The sequence below is a fragment of the Schistocerca cancellata genome, chromosome 2, assembly GCF_023864275.1.
Source record: "Schistocerca cancellata isolate TAMUIC-IGC-003103 chromosome 2, iqSchCanc2.1, whole genome shotgun sequence".
Classification (NCBI taxonomy): domain Eukaryota; kingdom Metazoa; phylum Arthropoda; class Insecta; order Orthoptera; family Acrididae; genus Schistocerca; species Schistocerca cancellata.
This window is the reverse complement of record NC_064627.1, coordinates 500,519,514-500,538,082: the sequence shown is the minus strand read 5'-3', so window position 1 is coordinate 500,538,082 and position 18,569 is coordinate 500,519,514. Positions and strand designations below refer to the sequence as shown.

At 46.7% G+C, this 18,569-nt stretch overlaps 1 protein-coding gene across 1 annotated transcript in view; it reads left to right on the top strand.

Annotated features, from left to right (window-relative positions):
- The window catches only part of LOC126155723 (uncharacterized), a 91,404-nt gene extending 75,864 nt beyond the window's left edge, over nucleotides 1–15,540 (top strand). The window contains exon 6 of the mRNA XM_049916247.1: nucleotides 15,347–15,540. Within this exon, the coding sequence (XP_049772204.1) occupies nucleotides 15,347–15,540 (194 nt within the window). The remainder of the gene's footprint in view (nucleotides 1–15,346) is intronic.
- The last annotated feature ends 3,029 nt before the right edge of the window (nucleotides 15,541–18,569 follow it).

Below are 18,569 nucleotides of genomic sequence, written 5' to 3'. Positions count from 1 at the left end.
CCAGCGTTATACAGTTGTCACTGGACACAACCCCGTCCGTTATTGACTTAAAACAAGGCACAAATGAATAAACACGTGAACCAATATAGCAAGTGTTACGCCATGTTGAAAATATAAAATAATTTACTGGTAACGATATAAAAGTAATGTTTGAAGCCGCGACCTTCCCAGAAGAATTCCAGCGGGCAGAACGAGGCAGCTTTAGGAGATAAGAGGTAAGAAAGCATCTTCTCGAATAATCAACGAAACACCGATTGGGAGGATGTGACCTTACCAAACTCAGACACCGCACACTAATTATGACCCAGCAGTTAGAATTTATTAGCAGAATACAGCTCTTAGGATACTATTGAAAGACCTGCAGCGATTTCCAATTAAGGCCAGCCGCGCGGGATTAGCCGAGCGGCCTGAGGCGCTGCAGTCATGGACTGTGTGGCTGGTCCTGGCGGAGGTTCGAGTCCTCCCTCGGGCATGGGTGTGTGTGTGTTTGTCCTTAGGATAATTTATGTTAAGTAGTGTGTAAGCTTAGGGACTGATGACCTTAGCAGTTAAGTCCCATAAGATTTCACACACATTTTTAATTAAGGCCAGCCCAGTGCCATGGGCACGCCCACTGGGATTAGCTCGGTGGGCACGGCCAAGAGATAGTAGGTTTGTATTCTGCTGGCACTCTTGTAACGCTGCAGTATGTAGATTAGTAGAGTAGATTAGAGTAGATAGTATAGTTGGTCAAATAGTAGGCTTGCTCATACAGTAGCTAACATTCCATCGTGTAGTTAATACTAATATTAATTAGATAAAAGAATAGTAAATGCTGCTTGGTAATCAGACTTTGTATGTAATTTCGACCCACTAATGTTTTAGGTGGGGGGTTACTATGTATAATATTGGTTTCGATGAATAAAGATTAAAAAAAAAACACTGATTTAGGGTTTTACAGCTTACACAATGCAGCCCTGCAAATACAGCTTCGCATAAGGGACAACCTGCGGCTAGATGAAGTAATGTGAAGCGGCGAGACGATTCCATACGGCTATCTTCTTCAATAGAAGTGGCTAGGGATGGAGAACCGCTATAGCTCGTCACATACAAGCGGTAGATCGTATGCCCTATTATGTTGTAGCAAAGTTTGTGGTTTCGCTGCTGTGACAGTACACTTCGTGTTCTGTAAACGTCGCTATTACGACTGTGTGAGAGTTGGAGGAGGTGTGCAGTTGAGCAACGGCAGTCGTCTGTCGCGCGGATGAAGAGACGGCATTCCCTGGCAGCGGAAAAACCGGGCCGGCAGCAAGGAGGCGCCCGCCCGCGGCGGCAGCGCGGTGGCCGCCGTGAAAAGAGCCAATCCGGCGGGCATTGAGCGCGCCATAACTGGCCCTCAATAGGCCGGCATTGTGGCAGGTGCTGAATGCGTGCCGATTATCAGCGCAAACAATTGCCGGCGGCCGCGCTCTGCCCGTGGCTTTTGACATGCGCCTCTGCCGGCTCCGCCCCTGCCAATGTGGGTCGCGTCGGCCAGGGCTGCCCGATCGCCGGCGTGCTGCAGCGCGAACAACACGCCTAAAGCAACCAGCTCTTCGTTCACACTTAAAGCTGCGGTTACAGAGGCCGCAAAAACTGCGTATTGACGACAGTATGGCCCGACAATGTTGTCCGGCGACATTACCGTACACACGTAGTCACAAGTTCGGCGACATTGGCGACTACGACAATATCTGCGGCGAGTAGACTTCCGGGCAAAAAGTGTTTACACAGGTCACTCTATGGCCGCGGAATGGACGAAAACGAGCTAGTGCAAGTGAGTGCGGCTCTCCTGCATTTACGTCGCACAAGGAAAGAAGTTGGACTGGGAAAGAGAGATCGGGATCTGTAGTGGTTGTTGTTTAAGTTACCGAACTGTGTGTGTGTGTGTGTGTGTGTGTGTGTGTGTGTGTGTGAAATCTTATGGGACTTAACTGCTAATGTTATCAGTCCCTAAGATTACACACTATTTAAACTAAATTACCCTAAGGACAAACACATACACCCATGCCCCAGGGAGGACTCGAACCTCCGCCAAGACCAGCCGCACAGTCCATGCATGACTGCAGCGCCCTTGACAGCTCGGCTAATACCGCGCGGCAGTTACCCAACTGCTTCCGAAACTACAACTCGTGCAATTACGCTGCATACGTACCATTCTCCGAATGCTGAAATACAGTTTGGAATACGTGTTGGCTGTCATTAAACTCCCGCTGCTTGAGCCAGTGTAGACAGAAAAGTATTTTCCTACACTACTCGCCATTAAAATTGCTACACCACGAAGATGACGTGCTACACACGCGAAATTTAACCGACAGGAAGCAGGTGCTGTGATATGCAAATGATTAGCTTTCCAGAGCATTTACACAAGGTTGGCGCCGGTGGCGACACCTAAAACGTGCTGACATAAGGACAGTTTCCAACCGATTTCTCATACACAAACAGCAGCTCACAGGCGTTCCCTGGTGAAACGTTGTTGTGATGCCTCTTGTAAGGAGGATAAATGCGTACCATCACGTTTCCGACTTTGATTAAGGTCGAATTGTAGCCTATCGCGATTGCAGTACATCGTATCGCCACATCGCTGCTCGCGTTGGTCGAGATCCAATGACTGTTAGCAGAATATGGAATCGGTGGGTTTAGGAGGGTAATACGGAACGCCGTGCTGGATCCCAACGGCCTCCTATCACTAGCAGTCGAGATGACAGACATCTTATCCGTATGGCTGTAACGGATCGTGCAGCCATGTCCCGATCCCTGAGTTTTCAAGACAACAATCATCTGCACGAACAGTTCGACGACGTTTGCAGCAGCATGGACCATCACCTCGGAGACAATGGCTGCGTTTACCCTTGGCGCTGCATCACAGACAGGAGCGCCTGCGATGGTGTACTCAATGACGAACCTGGGTGCACGAACGGCAAAACGTCATTTTTTCGGATGAATCCAGGTTCTGTTTACAGCATCATGATGGTCGCATCCGTGTTTGGAGACATCGCGGTGAACGCACATTGGAAGTGTGTATTCGTCATCGTCATACTGGCGTATCACCAGGCGTGATGGTATGGGGTGCCATTGGTTACACGTCTCGGTCATCTCTTGTTCGCATTCACGGCACTTTCAACAGTGGACGTTACATTTCAGATGTGTTACGACCCATGGCTCTACCTTCCATTCGATCCCTGCGAAACCATACATTTCAGAAGGATATTGCACGACCCCATGTTGCAGGTCCTGTTCGACTGCTGCCCTGGCCAGCACATTCTCCAGATCTCTCACCAATTGAAAACGTCTGGTCAATGGTGGCCGAGCAACTGGCTCGTCACAATACGCCAGTCACTACTCTTGGTGAACTGTGGTATCGTGTTAAAGCTGCATGGGCAGCTGTAGCTGTACACGCCATCCAAGCTCTGACTCAATGTCCAGGCGTATCAAAGCCGTTATTAAGGCCAGAGGTGGTTGTTCTGGGTACTGATTTCTCAGTATCTATGCACCCAAATTGCGTGAAAATGTAATCACATGTCAGGTCTAGTATATTTGTCCAATGAATACCCGTTTATCATCTGCAATTCTTCTTGGTGTTGCAATTTTAATTGCCAGTAATGTACATTTATAGGAGTTATGTTCAGACTGTGCGCTGCAGGATTTCCGTTGTAGTAGTGTTAGTGTAATGATTTACCGTTGGGCGCCAGCGTTGGCGTGGCGAAGTGAGGTTGAAACACAGTGTGCACTGCAGTTGCAGACAGTCAACACGGGTCTGGACAAGTTGGGCAGAGCAGTTCTAACAATACAGCAACAACATTGCTGCTCCTCTTCCTGAGTATCGATACGTTAAAGGAATACGGAGAGGTCCTTTTCCGCACCGCGATTGAAGAACGTGATTCGAAGTTCGAATTAACTGGCGATATGGGAACTGCTCCTGAGAAAGCCCGACAGCCTATTGCGCCACATGTTGTTGAAGTTACTGTTGCCACGACTGAAAATGCTAGATGCAATGTGCGATCTTCAGCCAGTGCATGAGTTGTGTCAAGGCAACTGGACTTTTCATAGACCACATCCCACCTCAAAGGTTTCGGGCAGCAAGTAGAGCAGTCTCTAATGCGTGCAGAAAATCGTCACAGTGAACAACGTTTGTAACTTAGAACGTCAACATGGTACGCAGTTAACAAATGTTACTATCTCGTGTGTATATTAAAACGTGTTTCTTTCAATGATTTATTCGTTATTTCTCTTCCGAATGTGTTTACAAATGCTTCCACGAAGTTTCATTGTGCTACGATTACTCGTATTTTATGGCAGCCCTCTCATGCAGCGAAAGTATCATTATAACCACCCAGTATATTGTTGAACAGAAATTAGTCAGAGAATTGGTTTAAGACTAATATACGAATACGAAAGAACGTATACCAGTTAAAACAAAATCAGCGATCACCCTTCCGTTTTGGTTACTGGAGATTCATACAGAAAGCTGAAATGCCTCTTTTATGTGTACACTTACATCTCATCGCTATGGCTATTGGTACCAGGCGTTTGAGACGCTTCGGTGGAAACCTGGAAGTCATTTAAGTTTTTTTTAAATAACGATGAAATGTTTATGTTAATATCTTATCCTGGTTCACCAGTACAGTGATGGAACTATGAATTTCATGAATGCGTTATATCAACGACGAGAGTTATGGGACGTGAGAGGCAACGTGTGCAAAGACCATAACAATAATTCTAAAAACCTATGAAGAATAAAATTGTGAATGTCTGCTGCAGATAGACTACAACAACCTTAGCTGCGATATGATTTTTTCCCTATTTCGAACTTTATATACAGGGTGAGTCACACAAGACGTAAAATCCCCTTTATTTCGTGAACGGTGTCACGTATCGGAACGCGGTTTCCGGCAAATGCTAGAGCGCCGACGGGCACTCATTTTTTTGTTGGGTTAATGCTAAAAAGAACTAATATCAACGGAGATATGGAAGCAAGTATTTTTAAAAATGTAACCATGCACATTTTACAAGTGCGTTCTACAGGTCATGAGAGGACATTTATGGTGATATAACGTTTGTTATTGTTGACGATAAAACCGGTCGGAAAAAAATCGAGAAATGTCCTAGAATTGGAGAGAACGATGGCCGGAATCGGCACTAGCAGTGGGAACACCTCCAAGCAGAGCTCTCGTGCTACGGTGTATCAGAATGTCAACACATTTCCCTGTTTACTTGTCTGCACTGTTTACTTATGCTTCGACATTCGTTGCGTGCAGACGTGTGCACCAATGAAGAGAAGTTAGATATACTACTTTTATATGGTGAACGTGAAAGAAATTCCGTAAAAACTATACAGCGTTATAAGGCTATCTGTCTGGATCCTCAGTGTCCGATGCGCCAGGCAATTACACGAATTATTAAGACGCTAGTGCGGAACAGGTTGCTTGAACGTCAAAAAGAGGACAAGAAAGAAGAATGCAGTTTTAAAACATGTACGATTACATTTTAAGAAAACGTATTTGCTTCCATATCTCCGTTGATACCAGTGCTTTTTAACATTAACAAAACAAAAAACTACGTGCCCCTCGACGCACTAGCATCTGCTGGAAACCGAGTTTCGATAAATGTAACCGTTACTTATGCTTCGACATTCGATGCGTGCAGACATGTGCACCAGTGAAGAGAAGTTGGATATACTACTTTTATATGGTGAACGTGAAAGAAATGCCGTAAAAACTGTACTGAGTTATAAGGCTATCTGTCTGGATCCACAGTGTCCGATGCGCCAGGCAATTGCACGAATTATTAGGACGCTAGTGTGGAAGACAGGTTGCTTGAACGTCAAAAAGAGGACAAGAAAGAAGATCGCAACTGACAGAGAACACGAAGAAGCTGCTCTGGTTACTACGCTAATGAATCCGCACAGTGGTACGAGACAGACTGACAAGGAATGTGCAATCAGCCAGACGAGTGTCATTCGAAACCTGCATCGACAGAATTTCCATTCCTATTATCTGTCACTACATCAGGCACTGGAAGACCGTCATTTCGAACGCCGTACAGAATTTTGTCGGTTTTCCCTTCAGCAACTGACAAACGACCCAATGTTTTTCCAACGTGTGCTCTTTAGCGATGAAGCAACGTTCTCTAACCATGCTAATGTAAACTTGCACAATATGCACTACCGGGTAGCATAAAATCCACACTGGCTTTGTCAGGTGCAACATCAACGGCCAAGGAGGGCAAAGGTATGGTGCGACATCATAGAAACTTACTCTGTGGAACCTTACTTCATCTCAGGCGTTCTAAATGGACATTCGTACGCACACTTTCTGACAAACTTTCTGCCGGTTCTTCTAGCAGATGTACTACTGGATATTCTACAGTGTCTGTGGCCGCAACACAATGCTTCTCCAGATCATTCGTCCCGTGTTGCAACGCAGATACTGAATGACAACTTTCCTGTACATTGTCCTGTTGTCAAATGGCCTGCGAGGTTGACTCTTCCTGATTTCTTTCTTTGGGGAGCACTCAAAGATGCAGTCTATGACGAAGCCCCAACTACGCCAGACGACATGTTTCATCGAATCCCTACTGCACGCTCCACCGTATCATCCACTGTAATTACATCTGTTCATAATTCTTTCGACAGGCGATTGCAAATGTGCCTTTCAGTCCACGGTAACAGTTTGATCACATGCTTAAATAAATTCCAATTTTTTTATATATTTTTTTTACAAAATCTACGTTATGTGATTTGGGTGGTTATCAAGTCATTTTTAGTGAACTGTTTATTTCATTTAGGTGTGTATTAAATTGCATCGCAATGTCAAATAAGCCGACGGCGTGAATCGCACGTAGGTGGTAGCACCGTCAATACGCACTTAACGTTCAGCATAAAACGATGTTTCGTTTTGAGGTGTACACCTGATCACCAATGTATTTTTGGTAAAATTTTAGTTCAACAAATGTTTCCCATATGATCTAATTTAGGGCACTGTAGGCAGAGACAGTTGTTCGACAGCAAGTATTTTACCTCTAAGAACCACACAGGCACATGCAGGAAAAGATAGGTCAAATCATCCTTCTAACATTTAAATATTTAATACAGTAGTTGCTTTTTGCAGCGTATAAGACCTATTTATTTTTGAAGAATGAAGAGTTGATTTCTCTGCTTCGGCTCACGTAAATCTGGGAGGATACACGAATGTGAAATTGTTTTCCTAAGCTCTTTGTGATCCTCTAGATCCTAGCCTATGTCGTATTCTAGCCTATGTCGTAACTCCATATGCAACATTCGTAGATCAATCTGTATCTAGGTTGTAAGTTGGTTCAAGGGCAAATAAAACTTTATTCTCGGAGAGAAGGCCCGCCTTGCGGTATACAACTAAGCAGCCTGTTCCGAGACGCCTGCTTGGCAGTTTTTGCACCGCAAATGACGTTCGTTCCCGGCGACCGCGCTCTCACAGTCTAGGAGATTTCTCTAAGCGGTTTAGGGAACTCACGGACGTCCTGAATCAGGCTGACTGCACGGGAGTTTGAGCTATTGTACTTCTGAATACGAGTCCACTGTACTAACCATCTGTGCTGCATTGTTCGGTAGTAAAATACTCACTCTGGAGAAAGAGTATAGCCATAGTCGTATACAGGACGTCGCAGGAAGAATGGTCAATATTTGGAGATACGACAAGAACGATCATTTGAAACAAAAATGTCTAGTAATCATGGCTCTAAAATGCAAAACTTAATAGCTATAAGCACTTCGTCATCTTCAATATTGTCAAACATATCTCTTCTACTGCAATCTCTTTGGTTTCCACATTTTGCGAGGAGGTATTACGGCTCAAAACAAGAAAAAAATTGGTTCTAAAATGTGTCCATCAAGAGCTTTGAGAACTTTTTCAGTGAATAAGAAGTGTTTCAGTGTTTCACAGTAGCGAAGATGAACTGCTCATAGCTCGTAGAATAAGCACTTGAGAGTCCATGTTTACTGAATATTATTTTCCTGTTTTGGTCTGCACTAACACCTCTCAAACTATGGAAAACAAAGAGCCTGCAGTAAAAGAGATTTGTTTCACCGTGTCGGAGTTGAAGAAATGCTCATAGCTCTTAAGGTATGCATTTTAAAGTCGATGTTTACTGGGCTTTTTGCTTCGAATGGCTGTTCCCGTTATATCCTTAAAAACTGACCATTCCTCCTGCGACATGCTGTATGCACATGAGGGACAATCAAACGAAAACCGAACACTAGCCATAACGGGACCACAGAATGGTTCCATTTTAAAAGTAATCAACATATGCGTTAAGACAACTATCCCGCTGAGAGAAGTCAAGATCAGTTTTTGTTTCGTAGAACTCGGTCAGCCGCTGAAGGATCCACAGCCGAATCCATTCTTGCACTTCCACGTACGACTGAAACCGACATCCGTGAATATCTTTCTTCCGGTCATTAAAGATGTTAAAGGCACACGGTGAAAGTCTCCGGCTGTGTGGAGAATGTTTCAGTGTTTACCCACCTAATCACTGAAGCGAAGCCTCCGTCCGATTGCCAGCTTGTGTGTGGTGTGTGCATGTATATGGGGGGAGGGGAGCGGCTTTATTATGCAACAGGGTGATTCCGTCCCACAGTATTATTGAAGTTTTGATTTTATGGCGCGTCGTAGTTTCTGCAGAGTGTCCACAAAGCGCTGTTCCTAGAGTGTCGTTCCACGGTCGAGGAACTGGACGAGCAGAGAACCATCCTGTTGCAGAATGACGGAAGGGTATGGGTTTGGCAAATTCCTCATTTGGGTGTGGTCCCCAAGGATTTGCGCTAAACAGAACGCTAAATGCGGAAGGATATGAACACATTTTACAGCATTATGTATTGTGTAACAGTTGAGAGATGATGATTGTATCAGTATAACAGTGCATCCTGTCATTCCTGAAATGGACTGGCCTGCGCTGAGTATCGACCTGCACTCAAAAGAACACCTCTGGGATAAGTTAGATTCACTCCAGATCCCAGCATCCGCCATGACTACCTTCTCCGGCTCTTGAGGACGAATTTTTCCTAATTCCTCTTTGGAAGTGTCCCCACCAGAGCTCAAGCGAATGTTTGATACATCCCATATTAATGACTACTAATAAGTGTCCGGATACTTGTGACCACTTAGCCGACCTCAGTTGACAATGGATATGATGTACCCACCATGGATTTTCTGTGACCCACTAATGCATATTATGGCTTTTCCCTTCACTATAATTTGTGAACACGCGCTCATCGAGAATAATGCAGAAGGAGCTCAGAATGAAGTTATTCACGACCCATGCTCAGAAAGTAACTCTCCAATTTAAATCGTACCCGTGTACCTGTGATAGATGGTAAGGGTACCTCTGCACTATTTGCCTCACAGATGTAAGAATGATACCAGTGAGTGTAGAAACTTTCGTGAGGTGCAATGAGGATCGTGGTGTGTGCAAACATTTCCATATTCCCACTTGTTGCTAGCAGTCGTCTACTACCGCCGTGTCTTTTCCAACAATTTGTTTTGCGAAATCGTAGTTCAAAACGTAAGAACATAATGGTTGATCGAGCTCTTGGATCAGGGTATCTGTGCCTACATTCGCAAGGCACTGTATGGTGCGTTGTGCAGTGTACCCTGTACCACCACTAGTCATTTCCTTTTCCACCAGCAAATATACCCATACGATCCATAATTTCTCTTATCCTCGTGGTCCTTATGCGAAATATACACTCCTGGAAATTGAAATAAGAACACCGTCAATTCATTGTCCCAGGAAGGGGAAACTTTATTGACACATTCCTGGGGTCAGATACATCACATGATCACACTGACAGAACCACAGGCACATAGACACAGGCAACAGAGCATGCACAATGTCGGCACTAGTACAGTGTATATCCACCTTCCGCAGCAATGCAGGCTGCTATTCTCCCATGGAGACGATCGTAGAGATGCTGGATGTAGTCCTGTGGAACGGCTTGCCATGCCATTTCCACCTGGCGCCTCAGTTGGACCAGCGTTCGTGCTGGACGTGCAGACCGCGTGAGACGACGCTTCATCCAGTCCCAAACATGCTCAATGGGGGACAGATCCGGAGATCTTGCTGGCCAGGGTAGTTGACTTACACCTTCTAGAGCACGTTGGGTGGCACGGGATACATGCGGACGTGCATTGTCCTGTTGGAACAGCAAGTTCCCTTGCCGGTCTAGGAATGGTAGAACGATGGGTTCGATGACGGTTTGGGTGTACCGTGCACTATTCAGTGTCCCCTCGACGATCACCAGTGGTGTACGGCCAGTGTAGGAGATCGCTCCCCACACCATGATGCCGGGTGTTGGCCCTGTGTGCCTCGGTCGTATGCAGTCCTGATTGTGGCGCTCACCTGCACGGCGCCAAACACGCATACGACCATCATTGGCACCAAGGCAGAAGCGACTCTCATCGCTGAAGACGACACGTCTCCATTCGTCCCTCCATTCACGCCTGTCGCGACACCACTGGAGGCGGGCTGCACGATGTTGGGGCGTGAGCGGAAGACGGCCTAACGGTGTGCGGGACCGTAGCCCAGCTTCATGGAGACGGTTGCGAATGGTCCTCGCCGATACCCCAGGAGCAACAGTGTCCCTAATTTGCTGGGAAGTGGCGGTGCGGTTCCCTACGGCACTGCGTAGGATCCTACGGTCTTGGCGTGCATCCGTGCGTCGCTGCGGTCCGGTCCCAGGTCGACGGGCACGTGCACCTTCCGCCGACCACTGGCGACAACATCGATGTACTGTGGAGACCTCACGCCCCACGAGTTGAGCAATTCGGCGGTACGTCCACCCGGCCTCCCGCATGCCCACTATACGACCTCGCTCAAAGTCCGTCAACTGCACATACGGTTCACGTCCACGCTGTCGCGGCATGCTACCAGTGTTAAAGACTGCGATGGAGCTCCGTATGCCACGGCAAACTGGCTGACGCTGACGGCGGCGGTGCACAAATGCTGCGCAGCTAGCGCCATTCGACGGCCAACACCGCGGTTCCTGGTGTGTCCGCTGTGCCGTGCGTGTGATCATTGCTTGTACAGCCCTCTCGCAGTGTCCGGAGCAAGTATGGTGGGTCTGACACACCAGTGTCAATGTGTTCTTTTTTCCATTTCCAGGAGTGTATGTTGGTGGCAGTAGAATAGTTCTGTAGTCAGCTTCAAATGCCGGACTCTAAATTTTCTCAGTAGTGTTCCTCAAAAAGAACGTCACCTTACCTCCACGGATTCCCATTTGAGTCCCCTAAGCAAACGCGTAATATTTGCAAGTTGTTCGAACTTACTGGTAACAAATCTAGCAGCCCACTTCTAAATTGCCGCAATGTCATCCTTGAATCCGACGTAGTGCATATTCCAAACTCTCGAACAGTATTCAAGAATGGATCTCACTAGTATTCCACATCTACTCTGCTTTGCAGATGAATCACAGTTTCCAAAAATTCTCTCAACAAACTTACGTCGACTATTGGACTTCCCTACTGAAATCCTCACATGTTTGCTCCGTTTTATACCGCTTTCCATCGTTACATCTAGATATGTAATTGACTTGATTGTGTCAAGCAGCATACTCCTAATACTGTATTCTAAAATTACGGGATTGTTTTCCCTACTCATCTGCATTAACTTACATTTTTCTGCATTGTTGCCATTCATCACAGCAAGCAGAGATGTTGTATAATTATCTTGTATCCTCCTACAGAAACTCAACGGCGCCACCATCTCGTACGCCACACTGTCATCAACAAACAGCCAGTAGCTGATGCCCACCCTGTCCTCCAGATCATTTACATACACGAAAAATTATAGCGGCCCAATCACACTTTCCTGACCATACCATTGTCTCTGATGAACACTCGCCGTCGAGGACAACGTACTCGGTTCTGTTGCTAAATAAATCAAATTTGGGAACCTATTCAGTATGCTCGTACTTTCGTTAACAGTTTGCAGTGGGGCACCGTGCCAAATGCTTTCCGGGAAATCAGAAATATGGACTATTCATCTTGCCCTGCACCTATAGTGCGCAGTATATCACGTGAGAAGAAGGTGAGCTGAGTTCCGCACGAGCAATGTTTTCTAATACCGTGTTGATTCGAGGGCAGAAGCTTTTCCTGCTATAGGAAATTTATTACATTTGAATTGGGAATATCTACTTCTGCATCTACATGGATACTCTACAAATCACACTTAAGTGCCTGACAGAGGACTCGTCTAACTATTTTCACGATAATTCCCGATCATTTCAGTCTAGAAATCGCATGCTGAGCCGTGCTGCGGCTCGCGTTGGTGCTGTTGGTAGGCTTCCGTCCTCTGTTGGAGGCCAGACCGTATCGTTTAGTAAACATGGTTGCAGTTGTTTGTCTTCTCGTGTTGACTGGAGCCACCTGGTTTCGCATGCGTTGCCTGTCCGCTAGTGGCAGCAGCAACGGTTATCGATATGTAGTAACTGTGGCCCTTTCTTTGGGGCGACGTCGTTTTTCTTCCGAGTCGTGTCACTGTGCAGTTCGGTTGGGGACTCAGAAGGAGCGAGGTCCACGCTGTGCGAGTACACAGTGGGACCGCTGGTGGCGTGCATGGACTGCCGGATCGAAGGCCTGTGGTGCATGACCTCGTCGTAAACCGGATCCTGCAAGCTTCGAGTGCATTTGGATTCAAGTAGAGAACCTCCACTATTGCGATGTCTTACGATTCTCCAGTGACTTGGGTTCGTGTTGCTGCTGGTAGTGTTGCCGAGGCGAAGAGCAGCGAGTGGAGTGCTTGGGGAGGGCGGATCTGATTAGCCTTCCTGGACTTGTAATTACTATTTATTGTGCTCAGTTTGTTACTATTTGTTGAGTTCAGCCAGCGGTATTTTTCCTGCCTCGTGGCCACTAACGCTCCAGTTACCTGCCCTGGGGGTTAGTGTATGTAACGGCAGTGTACGTTTCCTTGCCGTGCCGCTGCTGTCTGGTGAGGCGTGTAGTTTTGACAGCTTTCTTGATTGTAGGTTGGTTGGCGATTATTCTACTCTGGTGGTAGTGGTTCCCTTCTCGTTCCGGGTGCTCTAAGCAGAGTATTCTGCGGGCGGAGTCCAGATCACCAGTTTCGGCTCTGGCGTATTTTTACATCTTCGCATTTGGTTTACTGGACGTCAGCTAGCCTCAGAAATATTATCATTAGTCATTCGTTAGACTGCCACTAGTCTGAGTTACCATATTGTGAAGTGAATGCAACTCTTGGCTACCTATCTCATCTCTCGCGAAAGTGTTTTTTGCCGGACCTACTCAGAGGTCGATTCCTGGTGCACCATCTGTGTTAGGTCCTTGTGTTTTATTATTGTATTTGCTGTTTTATTGTATGTTTCTATATTTTTTATATAATTGTCATTCTTGGCTTTACAGCAGGTTTAAATGACTGTTTCACCTGTTTGGTGATCAGTTGCTTGTCTTTTCTCAATTAACCTTTGCTGTTGTATTTGCTGTTTTACTGTATGTTTTCAGAATTTTTCCTATAAATGCCATTCTTGGCGTTACAGCAGGTTTAAATGGTTGTGCTACGATGTTTATCATAATTTTGTCTCAGCCGTTTGATGATAAGTTATCTGTCTTTTTAAATGAACCTATGCTATTGCATTGCTGTTTTACATTATGTTTGTTAAATTTTTAATAATTGCCGTTCTTGGCGTTAAAGGCCTTCAGCCGTGATTGTGGTTACTTGCCTTGTTACTTGGCTTGTTTTTAAAACATTATTTGCTGTGTCTGTATTTTATGCTCATGCACTGAAAGCACTATTAATTACACAGTTGCTTATTTCTTCATTAATGACGTGTGATATCTTCATTTACTGCTGAGTCTGGAATTACCGTTAAAATAAATGTGTGTAACTGCAAAAGGGAACTAAGACCCCGTCCAGAATCGTAACCGAATCCTGCCTTCCTTGACTACCAGGTTTCACACGGGAATAACAAACTCTACAGGTATAACTTTCCATGCGAGCTCTGATTCCCCTTGTTTTATTACGATGTAGGTTGGTGTCAATATTTTCGCATTCGGAGGAGAAAGTTGATAACTGAAATTTCGCGAGAATATCCTGCTGCAACGAGAAACGCCTTTGTGTTAATATTATCCACCACAAATTCTGCATCAAGTTCGTGCCACAGTCTCCACTATTTCACTATAATAGAAAATGTGTTGCTCTTCTTTGAACTTCCTCGATGTACTCCGTTAATCCTGTCAGGTATGAATCCCATACCGCGCAGCAGCACTCAAAAAGAGGAGTGCAGGCAGTCTTCTTAGCAGATCTGTTGCATCTTCTGACTGTTGTGTAAATAAAACGCAGTTTTCGGTTTGCCTTGGACACAACATTTTCTGTGTGTTCTTTCGAGTTTAAGTTGCTCAAGTAATCCCTAGGCATTTAGCTGAATTAATGACCTTCAGATTTGATTGATTTATCGTGCAACCGAAGTTTAACGGATTCCTTCAGATAAACTGAAATGTCATTGTTCTGCTGTAGACGCTTAATAACAACTATCACTTTCTTTGGTATTCCTCTGTGTTCTGTTATTTTGGGGAGCATTTCCTTGCTCAGTATTTCGATTTATCTCGAACGTCGTGAACGAATTCTGAGGTGACGGGGAATACTGTGGAGTAGCCGGATTGTATTCGGGAAACTTGCCGATTTCACGCGCCATCGCACCGAGCAGCACGCAGAAACAACTGAAAACACACACGAGCGCAACTGTGTTTTGTCGCGCAAGGAAGGGGAAGAGGCGTGGACGCGGCGGGACGGTAAATCTCTGGCCACGCCACGGCGCGGAGGCGCGCAGGCGCGAGAACAAAAAGGCCAGATAAAGGCATTGTGCGGGGGCGGCGGGGGCGGAGGCGGAGGAGGGCGCCGGGCGCTGCCGGCGATACCGGCGGGCCGGGCGCGGCTCCTCCTCTCTCTTTACGATCCTATTGAAGCCCGCCGCCAAGGATGAATGAAGCTGAATGCTACTCAATTTTGTCCCCAACAATGCTAGAATCACATCGAACAGTTCAACAACTGATCCTATTAAGCAACTCTATAACACTCACGCCCGTCCTCCCCTCCTCGTGTGCTGCCGTCCCCCCCCCGTATGTGTGTGTGTGTGTGTGTGTGTGTGTGTGTACGGTGCGGCACCAGCGCAGCACACCCTCCCGCTATTTGTAGTCTTCAGTTCATTATGCGCCCACACAATGGGGGGCTTTTCTTCAAGTGTCCCCCATTCAGAGCGGCACGCCCCCGCTCTCGATGACGGCGTCCGCCGCTATTTTCTAGCGAAAAGTAATTCTGTAAGAGTCCTTTGTTTCGGCGTTAGTTCCGGGTGAGCGCGTCGCCGCCCCCGGGATAAGCAGCCGGCCCCCGGGCGCCGGCCAAATGAGGACTGCGTTCTCCGCTGCCTGCAAGAGCTGTAGGCCGGCAGCTCTGTACCAACAGAGACCAATACGCTGCAACTTGGCAGAATGGAGAAATGATTGCACATTCGAGGATTTGACATACACACACCTGTGACATAGCAAATGAATCTTCATTTCACCAAACCAGAGAGACTCTTCTAGTTTCTTAGAATGGTTCCTCCTCTTTTACGAATTTGATATACATTCATGCTCATAAATTAAGGATAATTGCAGAAAGTGGTGCCACACAACGTGGCACTACACAAAACTGGCGCTAATAGCATAGGCACATAGGGAACACACACAACACAGATCTGTAAGTCCACGGTATTGGTGATAAGTTGAGAAAACCGTCCCGAAACAATTGTACTACAAAACGACACTGTTTCCTGTACATGTACCCCGACATCAATATGGGATATGATCACCATGCACACGTACACAGGCCGTACAATGGGTTGGCCTACTCTGGATCAGGTGGCCGAGCAGCTGCTGGGGTATAGCCTCCCATTCTTGCACCAGTGCCTGTCGGAGCTCCTGAAGTGTCGCAGGGGTTTGAAGCCGTGCAGCGATACGTCGACCGAGAGCATCCCAGACGTGCTCGATGGGGTTTAGGTCTGGAGAACAGGCAGGCCACTTCATTCGCCTGGTATCTTCTGTTTCAAGGTACTCCTCGACGATGCAGCTCGGTGGGGCCGTGCGTTATCATCCATCAGGAGGAAGGTGGGATCTACTGCACCCCTGAAAAGGCGGACATACTGGTGCAAAATGATGTCCTGATACACCTGACCTGTTACAGTTTCTCTGTCAAAGACATGCAGGGTTTTATGTGCACCCCCACCATCAAATCACGGCCTCCATGCTGGTCCCTTTGAAGGACATTAAGGGGTTGGTATCTGGTTCCCGGTTCACGTCAGATGGAAACCCGGCGAGAATCACTGTCCAGACTATACCTGGACTCGTCCGTGAATATAACATGGAACCACTGTTGCAATAACCGCGTACTGTGTTCTTGACACCAGGCTTTACGGGATCTCCTGTGACCAGGGGTCAGTGGAATGCACCTTGCAGGTCTCCGGGCGAATAAACCATGTCTGTTCAGTCGTCTGTAGACTGTGTGTCTGGAGACAACTATTCCAATTGCTGCAGTAAGCTCCCGAGCAAGGCTACCTGCAGTACTCCGTGGCCGTCTGTGGGCACTGATGGTGAGATATCGGTCTTCTTGTGGTGTTGTACACTGTGGACGTCCCGTACTGTAGCGCCTGGACACGTTTCCTGTCTGCTGGAATCGTTGCCATAATCTTGAGATCACACCTTGTGGCACACAGAGAACCCGTGCTACGACCTGCTGTATTTGACCAGCCTCCAGTCGCCCTAGTATTCTACCCCTCATAATGTCATCAATATGTGCTCTTTGAACCATTTTCAACACACAGTCACCATTAGCACGTCTGAAAAGGCCTGCACACTTACTCGCTGCACCGTACCCTGACGAGCACCAACACACCTCTGCATATGTGGACTGCAGCCAGCGCCACCGTGCGACGACCGCAGGTCAAATGCACTGCGTGGTCATACCCCGAGGTGATTGAAGCCCTCAAACCACCCACCAGAGCGTTGTTTCACCATGTACCAGCATTATCCTTAATTTATGAGCAAGAGTGTATAAGATATGGTCAAATGAAAACCGAACACTCACCACAATGGAACCATGCAATGGTTCCATTCAAAAGTAATCTACATACGAGTATTTAGGTATTTTGGGAGACGTTCTATTTAGCGCAAATCCTTGGGGACCACACCCTAACGAGGAATTCGCTAAACCCAAACGCTTCCGTTGGATTGCCACAGGGTGTACAATGTGATTCATGACTCCAAATCACTCGTTTCCAGTAATCCACAGTCCAGGTGCGCCGCTCTTTACACCACGTGAAGTGTCGCTTAACATTAACCAGCTTGTGAGGAGATGCTCGACCGCTGTACTGCAATACTTTGAACCCCCTACGCACAGTCATTGTTAGCTGGACTGCTAGCAGCACTTTGGAGCACACGAGTGATTCCTTCCGCTGATTTCATGCGATTTTCACAGCCACCCTCCGCAGTCGTTCAAAAATGGCTCTGAGCACTATGGGACTTAACATCTGTGGTCATCAGTCCCCTAGAACTTAGAACTACTTGAACCTAACTAACCTAAGGACATCACACACATCCATGCCCGAGGCAGGATTCGAACCTGCGACCGTAGCGGTCGTGCGATTCCAGACTGAAGCGCCTAGAACCGCTCGGCCACAACGGCCGGCCTCCGCAGTCGTCGACGGTCCCTGCCCGTCAGTGCGTGAGCTCTGCCTGGTCTTGGTTTAGCTGTCGTCGTTCCTTCGCGTTTCAACTGTACACTCATTTCATCAACAATCAACTCGGGCAGCTTTATAAGAGTTGAAATCTCTCCGAGGGATTTGTTACTCCTGACTGACCCGCTCCGCTTGCTACTCCTTCTCTACTGACAGCATAACACGACTCACCTCTTTTTATACTTTTTATAAAACGGGGCCTCTCGTGACAGTGGTTAGCACACTGGACTCGCATTCGGGAGGACGACGGTTCAATCCCGCATCCGGCCATCCTGATTTAGGTTTTCCGTGATTTCCCTAAATCACTCCAGGAAAATGCCGGGATGGTTCGTCTGAAAGGGCACGGCCGATTTCCTTCCCCGTTCTTCCCTAATACGATGAGACTGATGATCAATTCCGGATACTTTTTTATCATATAGTGTATGTGGTATGGAATCCTTGGAAATGACATTATCGGTTCATATCTCATATAAACGACAATTCTGCCAACAGAACACTCACCTGAGCACATCCAGTATTATAAAATTGTTAAGGATTTCGTGGCCACTTGTTGCCAAATTGCCTGTTAACTTCTTTCTAGGTTTCTTCGACCGGCGTCTTTTTACGATTTATCACACAAATGTCAACCGAAACACCCGAGGTAGAAGCCAAGAGGCAATTCGTCATACCCAGTAATGTATAACAGCACGTCGTATGCACTACTGCAACTTCGAGCGTTTGTAGCTCCTTATCTAGAATGGATAGAAATTTGATTTAAATTGGTTTGTGCACAGATGGCCTAGAAAATCCGGGGAAG